At 56.8% G+C, this 20,401-nt stretch overlaps 2 protein-coding genes across 2 annotated transcripts in view; one reads left to right on the top strand and one right to left on the bottom strand.

Moving 5' to 3' along the window:
* BANP (BTG3 associated nuclear protein) overlaps positions 1 to 6,030 on the top strand; it is a 143,188-nt gene extending 137,158 nt beyond the window's left edge. Inside the window, exons 13-14 of the mRNA XM_064369916.1 lie at positions 156 to 299; positions 5,407 to 6,030. Of these exons, the coding sequence (XP_064225986.1) occupies positions 156 to 299; positions 5,407 to 5,478 (216 nt within the window). The 3' untranslated portion in view covers positions 5,479 to 6,030. The remainder of the gene's footprint in view (positions 1 to 155; positions 300 to 5,406) is intronic.
* An 8,502-nt stretch (positions 6,031 to 14,532) lies between these two features.
* LOC105726485 (uncharacterized) lies at positions 14,533 to 15,251 on the bottom strand. Its single transcript, XM_012465957.2, is given in 4 exon segments — positions 14,533 to 14,798; positions 14,801 to 14,845; positions 14,848 to 15,154; positions 15,156 to 15,251. Coding segments are annotated over 4 exon segments (714 nt in total).
* Positions 15,252 to 20,401: the final 5,150 nt, after the last annotated feature.

Below are 20,401 nucleotides of genomic sequence, written 5' to 3'. Positions count from 1 at the left end.
CCAGCACGACTGGAAAGTGATGGGGAGACGGGATGCACTGAGAGTCCTCAGTGTCCCTGTCACTCCGGGGACAGCACCTGCGGGCTGGGGTCTGTGGTCTCCGGAGCCGTGTGGGTCGTGGGCCGTGCTGCTGACGGGCCCCCATGTCTCTCCAGGTGCTGCAGGGCGCCCAGCTGATCGCCGTGGCCTCCTCGGATCCTGCGGCAGCGGGTGTGGACGGGTCGCCACTCCAGGGCAGCGACATCCAGGTTCAGTACGTGCAGCTGGCCCCGGTGGGCGACCACACGGCCGGGGCCCAGGTGAGTCTGGGGCCACTCGCTGGGACACTGTGCAGTGATGGGCCACGGGGCTTTCTCATGCCTCCTTCCGTGTGGAGGGCACGTGATCAGGAGAGGTGCGTGATCGGACACGGATGCCCATATGAGGGTTTGTCTCACATGCACTGTGAACGTGAAGAGAGGGTAGATCCCTGCCTCATTCCAAATTTCAGCTGATGCTGAGACTCTCCTGTGGAAATGTTTGTAAATTCAGGAGCAGAAGTGAAGCTCTGTCCTGCCCTCCCTCCACAGAGCCCTGTCCTGTGGTCTGGGGAGCGTGGGGGCCGCGTCAGCCCGAGAGCTCCCTGCCCCCTGTTGAAGGTCTCAGCCTGGGGCCGAGCCATCGCCTTGGGCCGACGTGCCCCAGCATCTGCCGAAGCAAAGCCCAGGGCTGCTGTGCTCCGTGGATGGCCCAGCGGGCTCACGCCAGCATCTCCAGACCTCGCCGGCCGTAGCTCGCGAGGGAGAGGCTGTGCTGAAATCACCAGCATGGCTGGGGCCCAGACAAGAGCCCCTGTGATGCCATGGGCTGCTGTTTTCCTTGAATACAGGAGGCAGAAGGCAGTCCTCTGTCTGGGAGCAGCCTTGGTCCGGCAGCCTCTGTGCCTCCTGCTTTGGGAATGTGCCCAGGAGAACTTTGTACTTATTCTACCTCCAGGCTAGTATGGCTGCTGCCCAGCCCTTCTGGAACATTCTGGCCACTGTCTCTGGGTCTGTTCCTGTCCTTTCTGTGGCCCCAGAGCTGGTGATCCACCTGGGTCTTGATGCCATCCACTCTACGTGCTCAGAGTGAACATCCTAGGTGTCTGAGCACCTTTCCCGCTCCCTGCACACTGCTCAGGGCAGGTGTGCTCCTCAGCCCTCTGGAGGAGAGGGTCCTTCTCAGGAGGTGCTTGCTGAAGAAATGGGCTCAGTAGAGCCCACGCTCACCAGGGCGACCAGGTGGCCATGCTGGGCAGTTCTGCAGCCCCTGAGCTGCGGCAGCCATGTGATGTCCACGCTCACCCGACACTCGTGTCTTCTTACTCACCACGGGACAGCTGCGGGCCTGGAGTTTTAGGACCTGTGTCCTGTAGAAGGCCTGGCCCCTCCTCCTGCTAAGCCTTCCTGCTGCGCCCATGGGTGTGGTCCTCCCCCCCACACACACAGGCCTGCCCTGTACCCTTTGCCCATGGGTGTGGTACCCCTGCATGGGCCCGCCCTGTAGTCTGCATTGTGTTCAGTTCCACACTGTCACTGACCCTGCTGGAGATGGGCTGGAAGCACATGAAGGGTGATCGTGGACACAAGACGGGCGGGGGGCGAAGGCGAACTCGTTGGGCAGTGCTGCTTTTGTGTGGGGTGAACCTGACCTGTCCGTGAAGACCTGTCCCCGCATCTAGGTGCGGGGGCCATACCTCGGCATCCTGCTGCATTCTAAGTTTCTGGAGAAACCTGTGTCCCACGGTTGGTCTTTACACCCCTAGCTTCCTGTAAGCTTTCTCTGTCACCGTGGCCTCCCTGGCAGGCCCCACGTGAATGCTCTAATTAGGATCCATCTTAAAGGCTGAGGAAGACGCCTGCTACAGCACTGCTTTTCCTGCAGAAACCCCCAGTGTGGTTGGACTCGCCTGTCTGAGGCGTGGCGGCTGCAGGTTGTGTTAGCTCGTCACCAAGGGCCCAGCTCTCTGCCTTACCATCTCAGCTTGTCCTCAGGCTAGCTCTGCCTCGCTAGGAAGTGACCCAAGGCCGTCATGGCGACCCTGCAGGCATGACTGCACCCCACAGAGAGGGGTTTCTGGTTGAGTCTCATTATCCACATGAAGCCCCCACTCCCAGCTGTGCTCAGGAGTTGCCTTGCATCTTTCATTGGTCAGAGCAGAGTTACACACATGAGCTAATTCTAGGCAAACCTGTGGCTCGGCTGTGAGGGCGTGGCTCTGAGGAGATGGGGTCCCTTAGGAGGGAAGACAGGTGGCTGGCCTGTGGGGGTGGCCAGTCCTCAAAATGGAGCATGGGCCTGTTCCCTGGAGCTGTGGGTTGGGAGGGTAGGGGGGAAGACACATCTTCATGCGGGGTGGCCTGTGGTGTCACAGGCTCCCTGAGCCATCTGTAGGAGGAGCAGTGCCTCCGCCAGCCTCTGCCTGGAACACGGGCTGGCCACCATCCTTGGACGGCAAGTGCGTCTCTCTCAGCCAGCCCAGACCTGTGCCCCACTGTCCCCAAGCACCTGAGTCCCCAGCTGCTTCTCCGGCTGTCCCAGGGAAGGGGCTTTGCATCCCAGGCAGTGACCCTCCTAGCCCAGTCTCCTGTGGCCCGAAGCCACCCACCCCAGGGCCCTGACACGGCTCCTCCAGTCCATCTCAGGTTCACCCCTTCCCATGAGGCCTTTCCCGCTAGGCCTTCCTGGCTGTGGCTGGGCTCTCGGGAGACGGTCCCTGTGCTGGCCCCTCATCCCACCCCGGAAGGCGCCTCCTCCATCTGGGGAATACTGTGTCGAGTGTCATTTGACACTTGTCTTGAAAAAGCACAGCCTCATCTGGACGCAGTGGCTCATGCCTGTAATCCCAGTGCTTTGGGAGGTCAAGGCAGGGGCATTGCTTGAGCCCAGGACTTTAAGATCAGCCTGGGCAATGTAGTGAGACCCCCGTCTCTACAAAACATAAAAAAAACTAGCTGGGGCTGGGCGTGGTGGCTCAGTATAATCCCAGCACTTTGAGAGGCTGAGGCGGGTCGATCACCTGAGGTCAGGAGTTCAAGACCAGCTTGGCCAACATGGTGAAACCCCATCTCTACTAAAAATACAAAAATGAGCTGGGCATGGTAGTAGTTGCCTATAATCCCAGCTGCTCGGGAGGTTGAGGCAGGAGAATTGCTTGAACCCGGGAGGCAGAGGTTGCAGTGAGCCGAGATTGTGCTACTGCCCTCCAGCCTGGGTGACAGAGCAAGACTCTATCAGGGGAAAAAAAAAAAAAAAAAAAAAAAGCCTGGCTTGGCAGCGTGCACCAGTCATCCCAGCTACTTGGGAGGCCGAGGTGGGTGGATCACTTGGGCCCATGAGATCGAGGCTGTCGTGAGCTGTGCTTGCGCCACTGCCCTCCAGCCTGGGCAGCAGAGCCAGACCCGACCCCTAAAAGCTAAAACAAAACAAAGCAGCACCTCAACTGTAGTAGGTGTCGTCGGGGCTCTGCCTCCCGTGGGCTCGGCCGTGCGCTCTGCCTCCCGTGGGCTCGGCTGTGCGCTCTGCCTCCCGTGGGCTCTGCCTCCCGTGGGCTCGGCCGTGCGCTCTGCCACCTGTGGGCTCTGCCTCCCGTGGGCTCGGCCGTGCGCTCTGCCTCCCGTGGGCTCTGTCTCCTGTGGGCTCTGCCTCCTGTGAGCTCGGCTGTGCGCTCTGCCTCCCGTGGGCTCTGCCTCCCGTGGGCTCGGCCGTGCGCTCTGCCTCCCGTGGGCTCTGCCTCCCGTGGGCTCGGCCGTGCGCTCTGCCTCCCGTGGGCTCTGCCTCCCGTGGGCTCTGCCTCCTGTGAGCTCGGCTGTGCGCTCTGCCTCCCGTGGGCTCTGCCTCCCGTGGGCTCGGCCGTGCGCTCTGCCTCCCGTGGGCTCTGCCTCCCGTGGGCTCGGCCGTGCGCTCTGCCTCCCGTGGGCTCTGCCTCCCGTGGGCTCGGCCGTGCGCTCTGCCTCCCGTGGGCTCTGCCTCCCGTGGGCTCTGCCTCCCGTGGGCTCGGCCGTGCGCTCTGCCTCCCGTGGGCTCTGCCTCCCGTGGGCTCTGCCTCCTGTGAGCTCAGCCGTGCGCTCTGCCTCCCGTGGGCTCTGCCTCCTGTGGGCTCGGCCGTGCGCTCTGCCTCCCGTGGACTCTGCCTCCCGTGGGCTCGGCCGTGTGCTCTGCCACCCGTGGACTCTGCCTCCCGTGCGCTCGGCCGTGGGCTCAGCCTCCCGTGGGCTCTGCCTCCCGTGGGCTCGGCCGTGCGCTCTGCCACCCGTGGGCTCGGCCGTGCGCTCTGCCACCCGTGGGCTCTGCCTCCCGTGGGCTCGGCCGTGCACTCTGCCTCCCGTGGACTCTGCGTCCCGTGCTCTCGGCTGTGGGCTCTGCCTCCCGTGGGCTCTGCCTCCCGTGGGCTTGGCCGTGGGCTCGTGGCTCTTCCTGCTTCCTCCTTTGCGGTCGCTGAGCCCAGCCCTCCAGCCGAAGCTTCTGGGAGTGTGCACAGAAGCCTAGACTGATCGCTTCCACCTGGGGCACGTTCCGTGTGGCTGAGCTGCACGATGAGTGACTTATTCCAGTATTACATATTTCTCCTTTATTTTTTATTTATGGTTTTTTGAGACGGAGTCTGGCTTTGTCGCCCAGGCTAGAGAATGGTGGCACCATCTCAGCTCACTGCAACCTCTGCCTCTTGGGATCAAGTGATTTTCCTGCCTCAGCCTCCCTAGTAGGTCTGCAAAACCACTCCCGGCTAATTTTTGTATTTATTATAGAGATGGGGTTTCACCATATTGACCAGACTGGTCTTGAACTCCTGACCTTAAGTGATCCACCCTCCTCAGCCTCCCAAAGTGCTGGGATTGTAGGCATGAGCCAGTGCGCCCAGCCTCCTTTAACTTATTTTAAGATAAAGCTGTGATTGTGAACCTCAAGTCCTTTTCATATCTGTAACTCATTGGCCAGAACTTACATGTTTGAGGCAAGGAACATAGCTACCCCGAAAATACTTTGTTGAGGCGTTGGAACGGGTTTATAGAAAGGCGGAATGGCACCTGAGGCTCCAGGTAAATGCCTTAGGGAGGGCAGGATGTCATCCGCTGCTGGGTTACTTCCCAGCGAGGCCGTAGATAGAGAAGCAGGAGCTGGCCAGGGTGGCTGAGTCCACATGGGTAGTGGGCCGGGGCCTGGATGTGCCGGAGCTGCCCTGGGCGCAGGGTCCTGTGTGCGTCGTTCCGCTGGGAGTCAGGTGCGTTCTGTCCCAAGTCGGGTGAGCCTTGGGGCCATCAGGGCTCCTTCGTGCTCCTGTCGCTGTGTGTCTGATTCTGCCTGAAAGTCGCTGGCTGTTTATGATACCCCAGGCTGTGCAGTACTGGGTGTTTTTCTAGAAAGTCCCCTCCTTTCTCCCTTTTGCAGACAGCCGAGGCGCTGCAGCCCACACTACAGCCAGAGATGCAGCTGGAGCACGGGGCCATCCAGATCCAGTGAGCGGTGCCCACAGCACCAGGAGTGCCCACGACACCAGGAGCCCCTCGCCGGCTCCACCCACGGCCCGGCCCCCATGCGCCCCGCTCTCACGGCTTCAGCACAGGCAGCGACTGCACGTGTTCTGCTGAAGTGCGTCTGACAGCAGCTGCCTCCGCGGGGAAAGCGTCCTGTCCACTAAAAGAGCGGCACCCCCCCGGCCCCCAGCCGGAGACCCCTTTCATCTGAGTCATGCTGTTGGTGTAGGAGGGCGAGGGGAGGCGCAGTGCGGAGAGCGTCGCGTATGCGCGGGAAATCAAGAACTATGATATTTTTCTGTTTAAACAGCTTTTTTTAATTTGCTATGGTGTTTATAACAAAAAAGAAAATTTGAAAAAAAAATCCCAGGGGAGTAGCAGGAGCCCTTTGCTGTGTGCTCCGTGGAGTGTCAAGAGACAGGTGTTTGCAAAGCCAGTTCTCGTTCTGATGGGGTATTGCTGACCTACTTTTCTAGGGGAAATGCTGTCAAACACTGTAATTATGCATTTCTAATGAAATAAAATGTATTTATGACCACGGCAGCGTCACGCTTTTCCTCCTGCACGATGAGCCGTCTGGGCCCGCTGACTGCCAGCCCACACTGCTGCCGTCTCTGCTGTCCACACAGTAGGTGTGGCCGCCCCAGGACAGTCTGAGTTCCGTTTCCATGTCGCAGCAGCTCTCCAGGGGAAACCTGGTTTGGGACACAGCTGTGGAATGTCCCGTTCTCATAAACCACAGACCTCTGCCCGCTCCCGAAGGCACAGTCCTGGGATCCCTAGAGAAGGCTGCAGCCACAGGGGCAGGCCTTCCCATTCCAACATTGTTTTAAGGCAGAGAAAATAGCTGCGAAGAGAAGGGCCAGAGGCAGTTTGGACCCCTTGTGACCAGCTGGGCCTGGCCTGCTCCACCCACACCATCCATTGGTGGCAGTTACACTGGGGGCTGGTGAAGGGCCTGCATGGAGCCGTGTTCACTCACTTACAACAGGGCAGCTCCATGCTTTCTCTGGGAGGAGTTCTGCACTGTCATGCAGACGGTCACGGCTCCGGCCTGCCTCACCCCGTCAGGATCCTGGGCTGGGTCCCCTTGTGGGTGACGGCCTGGGATGCGCTGCTCCTGTGCTCATGGGTTCTGTGTCTTCATCGTGGTAGGGCCGCCTCTGAGGATGGCCACCGAGGGGAGCCGGCTCAGGCCTCGTTGGAGGTCACTGGAGCTCGGTCACTCTCCAGGAGACAGAAACGTGAGAAAGGGCCAGTGGGAGGCGGGGCGTGGACAATCAGATCAACACGCATCCGATTGGAATCCCAGAAGGAGAGAATGAAGAAGACAGAAGAGGCATTGAAAGGATTCAGGAAGCAGACTATATAACCCAAGTAGGAGAAAGAAATGAACAGAAATCTCTGCCTAGACACATGCCATTATCACGGGCAAAGACAATTTTCATGTCAGCCAGAGAGAAAGGACAGATGCCCACGATGGGATGAAAGCCAGGTACCAGGCGTGGGCACCCTGGGTGCTGAGTGGCGGGGCAGCCGCAAGTGCCCGGAGGAGAGCGCTCTGGGCGCAGGGCTGGGTCTTCGGTGAACCTGTCGTTCAGGATGCTGGTGACACGTTACCAGCTGACGCAGCAGTGCCACTCGTAGGGATGCGTCCAGAGCACTGAAGACAGCCGCCACACGTGCACTTGTGCCTGGGTGTGCCCAGCGGCACGGCTGACAGCCACGGGGCAGACACAGCCCAGGTTTCCATCAGTACACAAAGGGAGAGCACAGAGCACGCTCTCCAAGTACGAGGCGTCATCGGGTCACGTGAAGCCGGAACGCTGATGCGAGCCGCAGCCCGGCCGTAACGCGAGGAGCTGCGCCATGTGACCACCTACTGTTTGATTCCATTGGTGTGAAATGCCCGGAAAAGACAACTGCAGAGAGACAGATTCGTGGTTGCCAGGGATTGGGAGTGACTGTGAATGGGCACAGCGTTTCTTTTTGGGTGATTAAAATGTTGTGGAATTAGTGGTGATGTGGGCACAGCTCTACACTGAAAGTCACTGAACTCTTAAAAGGGTGAATTTATTGGTGTATAAATTATCTCAAAATTACAAAAATAAAGAATTAGGTGATACTTAAATTTATAAACAAGAACTGAGGCTGGGTGTGGTGGCTCACGCCTATAATCCCAGCGCTTTGGGAGGCTGAGGTGGGAGGATTGCTTGAGCCCAGGGGTTAGAGACCAGACTCGGCAATAGAGTGAGACCTCATCTCTACAAAAAATAGACAAAAACAATGAGCTGGGTGTGGTGGTGCGCACCTGTGGTCCCAGCTGCTTGGATTCCTGAGGCGAGAGGATCACTTGAGCCCAGGAGGTTGGGGCTGCAGTGAGCTATGATCACGCCACTGCAGGCCAGCCTGGTGACAGGGTGAGACCCTGTCTCAAAAAAAAAAAAAAAAAAAAAAAGTCATTTCCGATGACACCTCCTTTACAGGGCATTGTTAGGAATAAGAGCAGGAACATTATGAATCCAGGGGAGGTGCCTAGAGCAAGATGGAGCCATGGACAGAGAGAATAATAAACATACATAAATCGTTCCATTGAAACTTTACAAACAAAATACTGGAAAACATTACTGTGTAACCTGGGACATGGATGAAGGGAGGTGAATTGTTTTAAACTCTCATATTGCCCTGCAGAAAAAGGCTGGAAGGGGCATGCAATTCCTTCCTACCTTCCTTCCTCTCTCCCTCCCTCCCTCCGTCCTCCTTTCCTTTCTTTCCTGTTTCCAAAAGAGACAGAGTTTTGCTCTTGTTGCCGAGGCCGGAGTGCAATGGCTTGATCTCGGCTCACTGCAACCTCCACCTCTTCGGTTCAAGCAATTGTCCTGCCTCAGCCTCCCAAGTGCTTGGGACTACAGGTATGCGCCACCATGCCTGGCTAATTTTGTATTTTTCATAGATACCGGGTTTCTCCATGTTGTGGTCAGGCTGGTCTCGAACTCCTGACCTCAGATGATCCACCTGCCTCGGCCCCCTGAAGTGCTGGGATTACAGGCATGAGCCACCGCACCCGGCCATGCAATTTTAAGTCCTCGAATTCACTATGACAAATGCATCAGAAACGCAGCATAGAAAGCTCTCTTTCCCAAATTGCCACCCACCAGACTATGAAGCCATCTCAGTGCCACAGGATGGGGCTTGCAGAATGTGTTTTGTGACCAAATGTAATGAAGGCAAAAATTAATGAGAAGAAAAGTAGAAAATTTCTGAATGTTTGGGAATTTAATAACAAATAACCCATAGGTCAGATAAGAAAACTGGACACATGAAGGTATTTGTAATTGATCAGAATTCGGGGAGTACATCTAAGTTGTGTTAGAGGAAAGTTAAAAGACAAGGAAAAGTGAATGAAATGAGGCACAGGGCGTAGGGTAGATACAACCAGTAAAGCCAAAGTGGGTTCTTTGAGAAGACTGTGCACTTTTACAGCCCTGGTACGCGAGTCAAATAAGAGAGAGCAGGCACAGATGACAGTGGCAGAACCTGTGAACCCTTCAGACATGAAGACGAGGCTGTCTCAAAAATGTCCTGTTTGTCGGAAACGTTAGATGCAACTGACAAATTACTAGGAAAAAACTTGTTTAGGAAATCCTTTTTTAAAAAAATATATTTTAAGTTCTGGGGTACATGTGCAGATCGTGCAGGATTGTATCTTTAGGAAATCTTACCTATATCTTGTCACAAAGAAAAACTCCAGGCTCAGCATTTCACTGTTTCCAAATGTTAAAGAAAGAATAACAGTCTTTTTAAAGTCTTCCTCGTAACTGAAAATAAAAACGAGACTCTCAGTTCTCATCTTGTTTTATGAGGCAGCGTAACCCTGACACCAAAACCCGACAGGGATGTTTCACAGAAAAAAAAGAAAATCCAGGCCAGTGTCTCTCTTGAACATCCTAAGCAACCCTAAACAAAATGCGTATAAGCCTGATCCATTGATACTGCGTGATGATATACCATGACCAAGTTGAGTTCAGGAATGCAAGGTTGGTATAATATTTTAAAAGTCAATGTAATCCATCACACTAACAAAAGAGGTACACTATATGGTTTTCTTAATGCAGAAAAGTAATTTGTAAAATTCAGTGCCCATTCATGATGAATTCTGCCTAGTGTTCCATTATTGGAACACGCAGCATGTGGGAGGTCTTCATATCCTACTGCTTGAGGTCATTGCCAAGCAGAACGTGACCTCAGGCATAAATAAGTTCAGAGAACCTTTAGCAAACCAGGAATGGAAAGGACCTTCCTTCATTTGATCAAAGATATCTGTAAGAAATCTACAACAAGTATCCCCCTCAAGGATGGAAAGCGGAGAGCGGCTCCCACCACCCCCTGTGGCTCCCACCACCCCCTGCTGCTCCCACCACCCCCTGCTGCTCCCTGAAATGTAACAAAGATGGCTGCCCCTCACCGTGATGCACCAGCACACCAAGGCAAGAAAAGAGGCTTAAAAGGGTTGAAGGTGGTGACTCAGCCTTGTAATCCCAGCACTTTGGGAGGCCAAGGTGGGCGGATCCCTGAGGTCGGGAGTTTGAGACCAGTGTGACCAACGTGGAGAAACCCCGTCTCTACTAGAAATACAAAATGAGCTGGGCATGGTGGCGTACGCCTATAATCCCAGCTACTTGGAAGGCTGAGGCAGAAGAATCGATTGAACCCGGGAGGCGGAGGCTGTGGTGAGCCGAGATGGCACCGTTGCCCTCCTGGGCAACAGGAGCGAAACTCCATCAAGAAGAAAACCAAAAAACAAAACAAAAATAGGCTTGAATATCTTGAAAACCAGAAACGAAGCTGTCAGTATTTGCAGGTGATACGGTTACATGTGAAGAAAATCCAAAGGAGCTCACAAGCAAACCATTAAAAGCAAGGGAATTTGCAAGATTGCTGCCCACAAGGCCAACATACAAAAACCGATTATATTTCTAAATTCCAGAAACAGTAATAATCACTTACAAATGTTATTATAGACACTGAGAAACTTAAACTATGTGGAAACAAATCTAACAAGATGTCTGGGACAGAAAGCTGTAGGATACAAAGAAAAGTGAAGAAAACCTAAAAGAAAAGAGGAGGATGTAGCCTGTTCGTGAATGGAAGCCTCAGTATCGTAAAGACGATCGTTTTTCTCTAAATGGTACATTCAGTGCAATTTCAGTGAAAATCCAAGCAGAGATTTTAAACATGGCCAACAGAAATTGCCATGTTTATTATAGAATTTCTGTTCCTTCAGGTGTATACACAGTAATGGGATCTCTGGGTCAAATGGTATTTCTGGTTCTAGGTCTTTGAGGAGTTGCCACGTGTCTTCCACGGTGACTAAACTTACATGCACGTGTATTTTCACTGCAGCACTATTCACAATAGCAAAGACACGGTATCAACCCAAATGCCCATCAGTGATAGACTGGGTACAGAAAATGTGGCCAAGGTGGGCAGATCACCTGAGGTCAGGAGTTCGAGGCAAGCCTGGCCAACATGACAAAAACCCATCTCTACTAAAAATACAAAAATTAGCCAAGCATGGTGGCGTGTGCCTGTAATCCCAGCTATGTGGGAGGCTGAGGCAGGAGAATCACTTGAACCTGGGAGGTGGAGGTTGCCATGAGTCAAGGTCATGCCACTGCACTCCAGCCTGGGCGAGAGAGTGAGACTCTGTCTCAAAAGAAAGAAAAAAAACGTGGTAAATATACACCATGGAGTACGATGCAGCCATAAAAAGGGATGAGATCATGTCCTTTGCAAGGACATGGATGGAGCTGGAAGCCATCATCCTCAGCAAACGAATGCAGGAACAGAAAACACACTGAGTGACAATCTAAAGGACTGAGATTTTTCTTTGATGTCAAAGAAATGCCAGCCTCGAAAAATAGGGGTAAGGGATCCCAAATGATGCGTGTTACACCAGACTGCATTCGTTCACAAGCTCTTCCGGGAGACAGAAAGAGGTGGACATCCCTGAGCTCATTTTTCGAGGCTGGCATTTCTTTGGCATCAAAATCTGAAGACATCAGCACAGAGAAAAAAATTATAGCCCGTTTTTACTCGGATAAATTCTAAGCAAAATGTTAGCACACCAAATCTGCAGTGGGCAGGCTCATTTGGTAACAAGCTGTGGCTGGATCCAATCAGGTGTCCCGTTTTGTATTCAGCACCCTCGTTAAGCTCTCTTATTCATCATAAGTTTCCAGTAATCTAACAATCTCAGTCCTTTAGATTCTCACCATGACATGTTGTGTTTGGGCCGTGACTGCAGCTTGGCTTGACCTTAGAATGTCACTCAGTGTGACTCCACACACTGACAGGAGGAGGAGAAATTCATGCCATTTTCACAGCTGAAGCAGACTCAGCTTTTGAGAAAATTCAGCTTCCAAGACAGATGCTTTAAAAAAAAAAAAAAATTCTAGAAAATAAAAGGGAGTTCCCTTGACTTGATCAGGCGTTTCCACGGCAGCCGTGCGGCCGCAGCGTGTGTCCTGACATCAGGAGCGGGGCTGGGTGCTGTTCCCACAGCTCCTGTTCAGCTGTGGAGGCCTTGGGAGCAGAGAAAGAAAAGACCAGCCAGAGGCCGACGCCGTGGAAAGGAAGAGGCAAAACACAAGCCCCTATTCGCAGGTGATGTCGCTGTGTTCTGGAAAAGTCCGAATAATTTCCAAAGACAACCTAAAATACCTCCCAGGGATAAATAGCAGAAATATTAAGAGATGTCAGCATATTTTGGGGGATCAACGTCATTGTTCAGAAAGCTTTAAGATATACAGGTGTCAAGCAGTAACTCCAATTAAAGATGCAGAAGGTGTCTATGGGAAAAAATCCTGAAACTACTGAAAGAGGTTGAGGAAGACCTAAATTAAGGGAGCCCCGTGCCATGTCGTGGATTGCAGCACGTGCTGTGCTGACCTCTGCTCCGCCGTCTCCCCTGTAGCTGGCGCGGGTCCAGGAGCCCAGACCTGCGGCTCCCCTCCGTTTGGGCACACCCTCAACCCCTTCGCACCACCTGGGACTCACCTAGCCAAAGTCCCAAACTTAGGTGCTATGAACCTTCGCCTGCCCTGCACCTAAGGGTCGGAGACCCCGCACCTGAGAGCTGGGGAGAGCGTGCACACCTGGTTGTATTTTTGCTGTGAACCCACTTCCCTCCCCTTTGTCTCTAACCTGTACGTCCTCTCCCCACCGCCACTCCGCTGATGGGGATACCTCCCTGTTGATCAGCCAAAGCGATGGAAGGAAACCCCACAGGCACCCCCGCCACGTCCACTCACCCACCTGCCCTGCACCCGCCTCCCTCTGCTCCCCCAGTGTGGCTTGCAGCCAGGCCACAGGAAGATGGCAAGAGTGAGCCCTCTGGGCGCTCGGTGGCCGACAGCCATGAAAAGTGGGTCGGCTCAGATGGTGGGAACAGCAGGAAGGTGTGGACGTCAGCCTGGCACTGGGCAGGGGCTGCGGGCAGGGGTGCCCCCCAGCAGAATGGCGTGGGGGCTGTGGCAGGCTCCCCTCCATCTCTGTTCCCTGGAGTTAGACTAGACCTTGGCTGCCTCCGGATCGCAGGCTCGGACGGATGATGGATTGCCCAGCACGGCTTCCCAGGGGCGCTGGTCTGAGACTCAGGATCCAGCAGCCGTGAATGTGACGGATGAACCGAGACCAGTTGCCCAGCGGGGACCAACTTCACACGTTTAAAGAGCACCAGGCGTTTCTACACAGTGGGAAGGAAATCCATCCTGATTTTAAACTTTCCACAGTGGTGAAACCGAAGGTAGCAATCTCTGTGCCAGGAGAGGGCTCTTTTGTATAAGTGGCACTCCAAGAGCCAGAGTCGTGGCCTGAGGGATGCATGTCACGTGTGTGTCCTTGTGACAGAGCCGCTGTGGCCGAGAGACGCATGTCAGGTGTGTGTCCTTGCGATGGAGCTGTTGGGGTGCTCTGTCCCGCTTCCCGTCGTCCCCGTGCTGCTGGGTGGGCTCCCTGTGCCCCCACCCCAGGCCCTGCAGGCTGGCTTCCCAGTGGACTCAGCTGTGGGAGGTCCTGGCAGGGTGGGAGCTCCTTCCCCGTTGCCCCTATGCCCCCGTGACCACGGCACCATCCCTGGGATCTTTGCCCCTCAAGTCCCTGACCTGGCTGGTCTCTGGGTCTGTAAGGAAACCTGTTCCCTGCAGGGACATACGTTTAACCTCCATTAAAGCCTTGGCCCCCCTGAGCAGGGCCTGTGCTGCGCGCACACCTGCCTAGCCGTGTTGTGGATGAACAAGCCTGTGGAGGGCGATTTCACTGGCATTGGGGGAAGTCTAGGCACGCAGCAGGGGCAGGAATGACAATCACAGTAAGAGCAGTGCCCCAGGCAGCAGCTGTCTCCCGAGGACGCTGGGCCAAGCATTTATAGAAACCGCCTGATGGTACCTGCGTGCTTTGTCGGGGTGCACTGTGGGCCGCCTGCCGGGAGTTGGGACACTCATGAGGGCTGTGAGGACCTGGCGGGGGTGGTTGGGTGGCAGAGAGGCTTTGCAGTGGCCCAGCTGTGGTCTCTTCATTTGCTGGACGGTGGTTCAGCCCGACCTGAGCCCAGAGCTGCCCAGCACGGACGGTCCCTCCCCAGATCCTGCGTCAGCCAGCGCTCTCGTTCCTGCCCACGGCTCAGGTGATCCCAGCTCTGGCCACTTCTGCCCAAAGGCAAATGAGCTTTGTCTAAAGCCCAAACCCAGTGGTCCCCAAGAATCAGAGCAAAGCTGGAAACCCGTGTGCGTTCTGTGGTACACAGGGTGGGCGACTCTGCGGCTGAAATTGCCGTTTTCAGCTGCTGTCAACTGAGCCATGCCTGGAGCCTCAAACCGCACCGTGGGCTTTCTGTGTTTTGCCTCCCAGAGTCCTGGCTGTGCCTCATGAAGCAGTTGCCATTACAATCAGCTGCACTTGAACCAGCCAAGTCAGGCAACGAAGGCACAGAGAGGTCAGACAACTCGTGCACAATCACGCAGCACCGGTGCCTCCAAATTCACTCTGCCCCTCCTGGAGCCACGAGCATCCGGAAGGGGTTAACTCTTCTCTGGCGGCTGAGCTCCTGCCACTCTTCTGAAGGGCTTCTGCACATGGTCTGGTCTCAGCGTGCCCCAGACAGCCCTGTGCTGGGAGGGAAGCACTTACTCATCCTCCCGAGTGCTTTCTCTCTCAGGCGCTGCGCACGTCCCACTGGGGCTGCAACACAGGCAAGCAGGTGCCAGGAGATTCTGAGGCTGCTGCTGGGTCTGGGCTGGGTGAGCTCAGAGCCGAGAACCTCTCACCTGTGTGGGCCCTTGGCTTCCTCTGCACCCTCCCGAGCTGGGTCCCCGTCGCAGACTCTTGTTCAGGCCGGGCAAGGTAGATGTGTGAACAGGAGTCCCCGGCTCAGGGCAGAAGGCATTTGGGGAATCGGCGTGACCTCCAGTGGTTGGGCGGAGGCTGAGTGGGGAGCACGGGGCTGTGCTGGGGGAGGGCTGCCCGCCCCGAGACGCTGCCTGTCTTCCTGGGCCGGCACAGCCACACCCGGGCTCAGCTGGGCAGCTTGGGCACGAGGTTTCCTTGACGAGCCTCTCCCCAGAGTGCCTCCCCAGGGCCCAGGCCCTGGCTGCACGCAGGTCAGCCAGGGGGACTTTTAGGAGAGACCAGCCACCCTCTCACAGAGGCCTGGGGAGCCGGCCAGCGGCTGGCATGGGGGAAGCAGGCACTGCCCAGCATGCCGGGTGGACAGAGGCGTTTTCCACAGTTCTGGAGATGGAGCCGCACCAGCAAGGTTGGAGCTGAGCTCTGGGGTGAGAGCTGCGGGGCCCTGGCTGAGCCTCACCTGCACTCACAGCCCATTTCCTGTTCTGTCAAATCCACGATGGGATCTGGGCCTGACTCCACCCCAGCAGCACCAAAGACCGAAGACGCCGCCCTGAGCTCCCTTCCTCCTGTCTGGGGGTTGGGGGGAGGGGGCGGGCACCGCCGGCAGGGGAGTGAAAGTCACTCAGGACCTATGAAGGAAGGACAGCGCCTGCCAGGCCTGGGCCCCCCTCAGCGCATCTCCTCCCCTGATTGCTGCCACAGCAGCGATGCCAACACCAGGCAAGGCCTGGCAAGGGGCGGCTGAGGGCAGGGCCTGGCGGGTTGTGTGCATAGGGGTGAGTGACAGGGTCTGTGGCGCTGGAGTGAGGACCTTGCCCTGTGGATTCCCTCCACCCTGGGCTCTCTCGCCTGGCGGGAACAGCGGGCTTGTGAACCTTCCTGGTGTCCTGAGGCTCTTCTTGAAACAGTCCCCAGGGTCCTGTGAGCGGGAGCCCCACACAGCCCAGATCAGCCTCAGTCTCGTCACCAGCTCCCTGACTTCTGGCATGGGAAGGTGCTGGGCGAGGAGTCCTCACTGCAGGCGAAGGAACCAGAGGGAGGAGTGAGCCAAGGCGGCTGCCCATGCCCAGGGGGTCTGAGTTGGGGCATGTTTCCTGCTCAGTGGCCCCCAGACCCGGCTGGCTGCTGGTCCTTGGAATAAGCAACAGGGCGCCTCGGCACCAACAGCCTCGTGGCCTCAAGCCCACCTGAGTGCCTGGAGCTGGGGAACTGGGCTCGGGGGTGGAACCGTGCTTCCCTCAGGCCAGGCCTCCTGTCACGGGAAAGAGGTCACCGCTGGAGCTCCTGCCCCTGCCCCCCAGGGCTGCTCCAGCCAAGCCTCTCCTGGAGGTCACGCCCTCTGCCGCATCTTCCCATCCCCCACAGGAGCCAGCCCTGCTGGAGGAGAGGGTGCCCCCATGGGGTCTGCCCCCGCCCCCGCCCTCGAGGACCTCCGGCTGTGACCACACAGGGCCCGGGCTCCCGTCCAGGCCGAGTGGGCGCAGGGCATGGCCTCTCTGTGGAGTCCCAGGCTCTCTGCCTCCAGGGGCCAGGCGTGCCTGAGTGAGGGCCTCTTACTGGCCAGGGGGCCGGGAGGCCGGGTGGTTCAGGAGTCTCCCAGGGTGCCCCAGGCCAGGCTGATCACAACAGAGCAGCCTTCACAGAGCCTCCAGCTGCCCCCTCCCCCGGCCTTTGCCCCATGTCTGCAATGGGGGCTTTTCAAAGCTGACCTCAGTGCAGTGGGCGTGGCGGATTCCAGGCCCCGGGAGGAAAGCGGACGTCTGCTCTTTGCTAGAGTTTAGTACAAGCCCTGCAGATAGCAACCCTGTGCCCCGTGAATGAACTGTGTCTCACGTGCTGCTCTCTCCAGCCAGGGCGGGTCCTAGAGGGCACGCGGGCTCCCAAGCTGGACTCCCTGCCCCAGTGCCTTCCTCTTCCCAGGCTCCCGGCAGAGCAGGCTGTCATTTCACCAACCAGCCATGGGGCTGGGCGCCAGATCCTTGTGGGCTAATGGAGGTCAGGGGAAGGAGGTGGGTCCCTGCCTGTGGGGGGAGGTGGGGGGCCAGCCGCTCTGGAGAGGGGGTGATTCTGCCGTGGTGCAGGAAACACAAGTCAATGTCTGAATGTTTGGGGTTCTTGCAACTGGGGAGGGGGCGATACTAGCAATTTGAGGGTTCAAGTCAGAGGGAGGAGGAAGGAGGGATGGAGAGAGGAGGGCTGAAGGAAGGAGGGATGAAGGAGGGAAGAGAGGAGAAGAAGGGGGGTGCCCAGGGCTCCGGTGCCCTCTGCAGGGCTGGCTTCCTCTCTCCATGGCATCGCTGTCGTTCCTTCTTGGAGACTTGGGGTGACTGTGAGCTGTACTTAGAAATACTGTGGAAGGCGAAAGAGCCAAGGAGGGCACCCGACAGGACCCCAGGGACACCCTGGCCCATGTGATACCATCCGAATGCAGGAGACGGTGGGCCCTGTGCAGATGCCTGGGGTGCCAGGGGTCTGCCCATCCTGCAGGGCACTGGTCAGATGCCTCGGCCCTGGGGGCCCCTGCTCGCCAGCTGCCATGCCCTGGTTCACTCTTGCAGTCCCGCCCTAGCCTGTGCCCTCTGCTGGGGCAGGGCCTCGGGCAGCAGTGGTCAGCAGCCAGGAGGGCACCACTCAGGCTGGGAGAGGCCCGTGAGGGGTCAGCCTCCCCGGATCCAGGGCTGGGCCGAGTTACACACAGAGATAATGCGGACTCAGGCAGTGCACAGACAAGGCCGCAGCGCAGGCAGACGGTACAGGAAACGGAGCGCGGCCGGGGACACCGCGGTCCACACAGCCGGGGACACCGCGGTCCACACAGCCGGGCGACACCGCGGTCCACACAGCCGGGGGACACCGCGGTCCACACAGCCGGGCGACACCGCGGTCCACACAGCCAGGCTCCTTGGGTGTGTTTCCTGCACACACAGACATTCGCAAGCCCTCAGCACCCTTTGAATCAGGGCAGGGACAGGTCCCTCTGAGGCCCCACTGCAGCCTGGCCACTGTCCCCATGAGGTACTGAGAGCAGAGTCCACAGGCATCACGCCCTGCCCCATCTTCATCAGCCTGGGCAGCCTTCTGGTCCCTCTGTGCCGTGGGCACTCGGGGTGCTTTGCAGGATACCCTTAGCCGGGTCAGCCTCTCAATTCCTACTGATGAGATCCTGGGTGGGCAGGGACAGCAGGGGTGAGGCTCAGCCTGGGCCGTCGGCGACATGAACGCTGTCAGTTTAATTGATGCCGTGTCTCCCGGCTCCCTGTGACATTGTTCTTTCTCTCTCTGTTATGATTAATCTGTGTTCTATGGGGCGTCCTTCAAAGCCATGGGAGCATGCACGCGTCGCCAGGCTTCCAGCCGCTTGTCTGAGCGTGAGCTGTTGGGGGCGTGTGTAGCAGGCCGTCTCCTGGCGCCGTCAGCTCCCACCCCACCCATCAAGCCAGATACTGAGTGCTCAGGCATGGCCTCGTAGCCACGGAGGGTCGAGATCTCTTATGAGCCTCTGGTGTTTTCCTGCCTAGACTGGACCTGATCGTTTCTCCCGGGCGTCCTGGGCGCTCTGAATGAAACACGGTACTGAGAAGCCGAGGTCTGGGTGCTGGCGGTGTTCCCGTTCACGGAGGCTGGGCGCCAAGGGGCTTCCAACCCCAGCCTCTCGTGGGATGATGGAGCAGCTGGGCACGGGCGTAGCTGAGAACAGAATTTCACCCCCGAGGCTCTGGGACTGGAGTTGCAGAAGAGCGGCTACCCAGTGCCACTCAGTGTGTCCTTTACAAAAACAAAAAGTTGAAAACCCCGGATGTCTAACAATGAGCGAATGATTTGGCGAGCTGTGGCTCGGGGTCTGCCATGAATTCTTGGCTCCTGGACCGTGCCTGGGGGCGGAGGACATCAGCAGGAACTCTCAGAGGGAAGCTCGGGGAGGTGGAGGAGACAGAGCTTTGGGAAAACAGCTTCAGCTTTGCTCTTGGATGGAGGAGCCAAGGACAGGGCACAGAGCCAGGGTCCATGGGCAGTGACACGCCCTCCTTTTCAGGGTCCACAGGCAGCAACGCTCCCTCCTTCCTGGTGTCCGCGGGAGGCAATGCTCCCTCCTTCCCGGTGTCCACAGGCAGCCATGTTCCTTCCTTCCCTGTGTCCACAGGCGGCAATGCTCCCTCCTTCCCTGTGTCCACAGGCAGCCGTGCTTCCTCTTTCCCTGTGTCCACGGGTGGCCACATTTCCTTCCTTCCCTGTGTCCACGGGCGGGAACGCTCCCTCCTTCCCTGTGTCCACGGGCGGGAACGCTCCCTCCTTCCCTGTGTCCACGGGCGGGAACGCTCCCTCCTTCCCTGTGTCCACGGGCGGGAACGCTCCCTCCTTCCCTGTGTCCACGGGCGGCTGACACTCCCTCCTTCCCAGCGTCCATTTCCATGGGTGGCTGACACTTCCTCCTTCCTGGTGTCTGTGGGTGCCTGACACTCCCTCCTTTCCAGTGTCCATGGGTGACTGACACTTCCTCCCTCCTGGTGTACACAGATGGTGATACTCCTTCCTTTCCAGTGTCCATGGGTGCCCAACACTCCCTTCTTCCTGGAGTCCATGGGCAGCTGATGCCCCTTCTTTCCTGGTGTACACGGGTGGTGACACTCCCTCCTTCCCAGTGTCCATGGGCAGCTGGCGCTCCCTGCTTTCCAGGGTTCCAGGGGAGGTCCTATCCCCTGAATCTTGAGTACGATGCCAGGGAGCTGGGGGAGAGGTGCAACCCTTGAGGACAGGCCGTAGCCCGCATACCCAGCCACCCCTAAGGGAGCGCAGCTGCTCCACACAGCACAATTCTCTCTGCACAGAGCCCAGCCCCAACGCTTCCAGACACCCCTTGCTGATGTCCTTTTCCAGAGTGAACTTGATGGTTCCCAGAGCCTGCTTTACCACAGGTAAAGTGTTCCCTGGTTCACTTCCTGCTGTATCAACTGGAACTTTTCATTGTGGTCTAAAAATAATCCCAGCACTTTGGGAGGCCAAGGCAGGAGGATCGCTTGAGCTCAGAAGTTTGAGTCCAGCCTGGACCACATAGCAAAACCTCACTTCTACTAAAAAAAAAAAAAAAAAAAAAAAAAAAATCAGCTGCGTATGGTGGCTCATGCCTGGAGTCCCAGCTCCTTGGGAAGTTAAGGCAAGAGGATCGCTTGGGCGCAGGAAGTGGACACTGCAGTGAGCTGTGATGGTGCCATAGCACTCCAGCCGGGAACAGAGCAGACTCTGTCTCAATCATCATCATCATCATCGTCATCAACACCGTCATCTCTCAAGCATCAGTAGGACCTTATTCTATACTGACGATGGTCACGCAACTCTGAATAGACTAAAGGCTCGTGAAAGTGCACTTCATACAGGTGAAATGTATGGTCTGTTAATTATATCCAATAAAGCTGTTATTTTGTAAAGGGATGTATCATTCTAATAACACAAATAAATGATAATACTGTGACTCTTCGGCTCTTCCTGTTTGTTTTCTGTTCGCT

Source organism: Aotus nancymaae, unplaced genomic scaffold (assembly GCF_030222135.1).
Source record: "Aotus nancymaae isolate 86718 unplaced genomic scaffold, 86718_ANA_hifiasm-v0.15.2.pri h1tg000095l, whole genome shotgun sequence".
Lineage (NCBI taxonomy): Eukaryota > Metazoa > Chordata > Mammalia > Primates > Aotidae > Aotus > Aotus nancymaae.
This window is presented reverse-complemented; position numbering and strand designations above follow the sequence as displayed.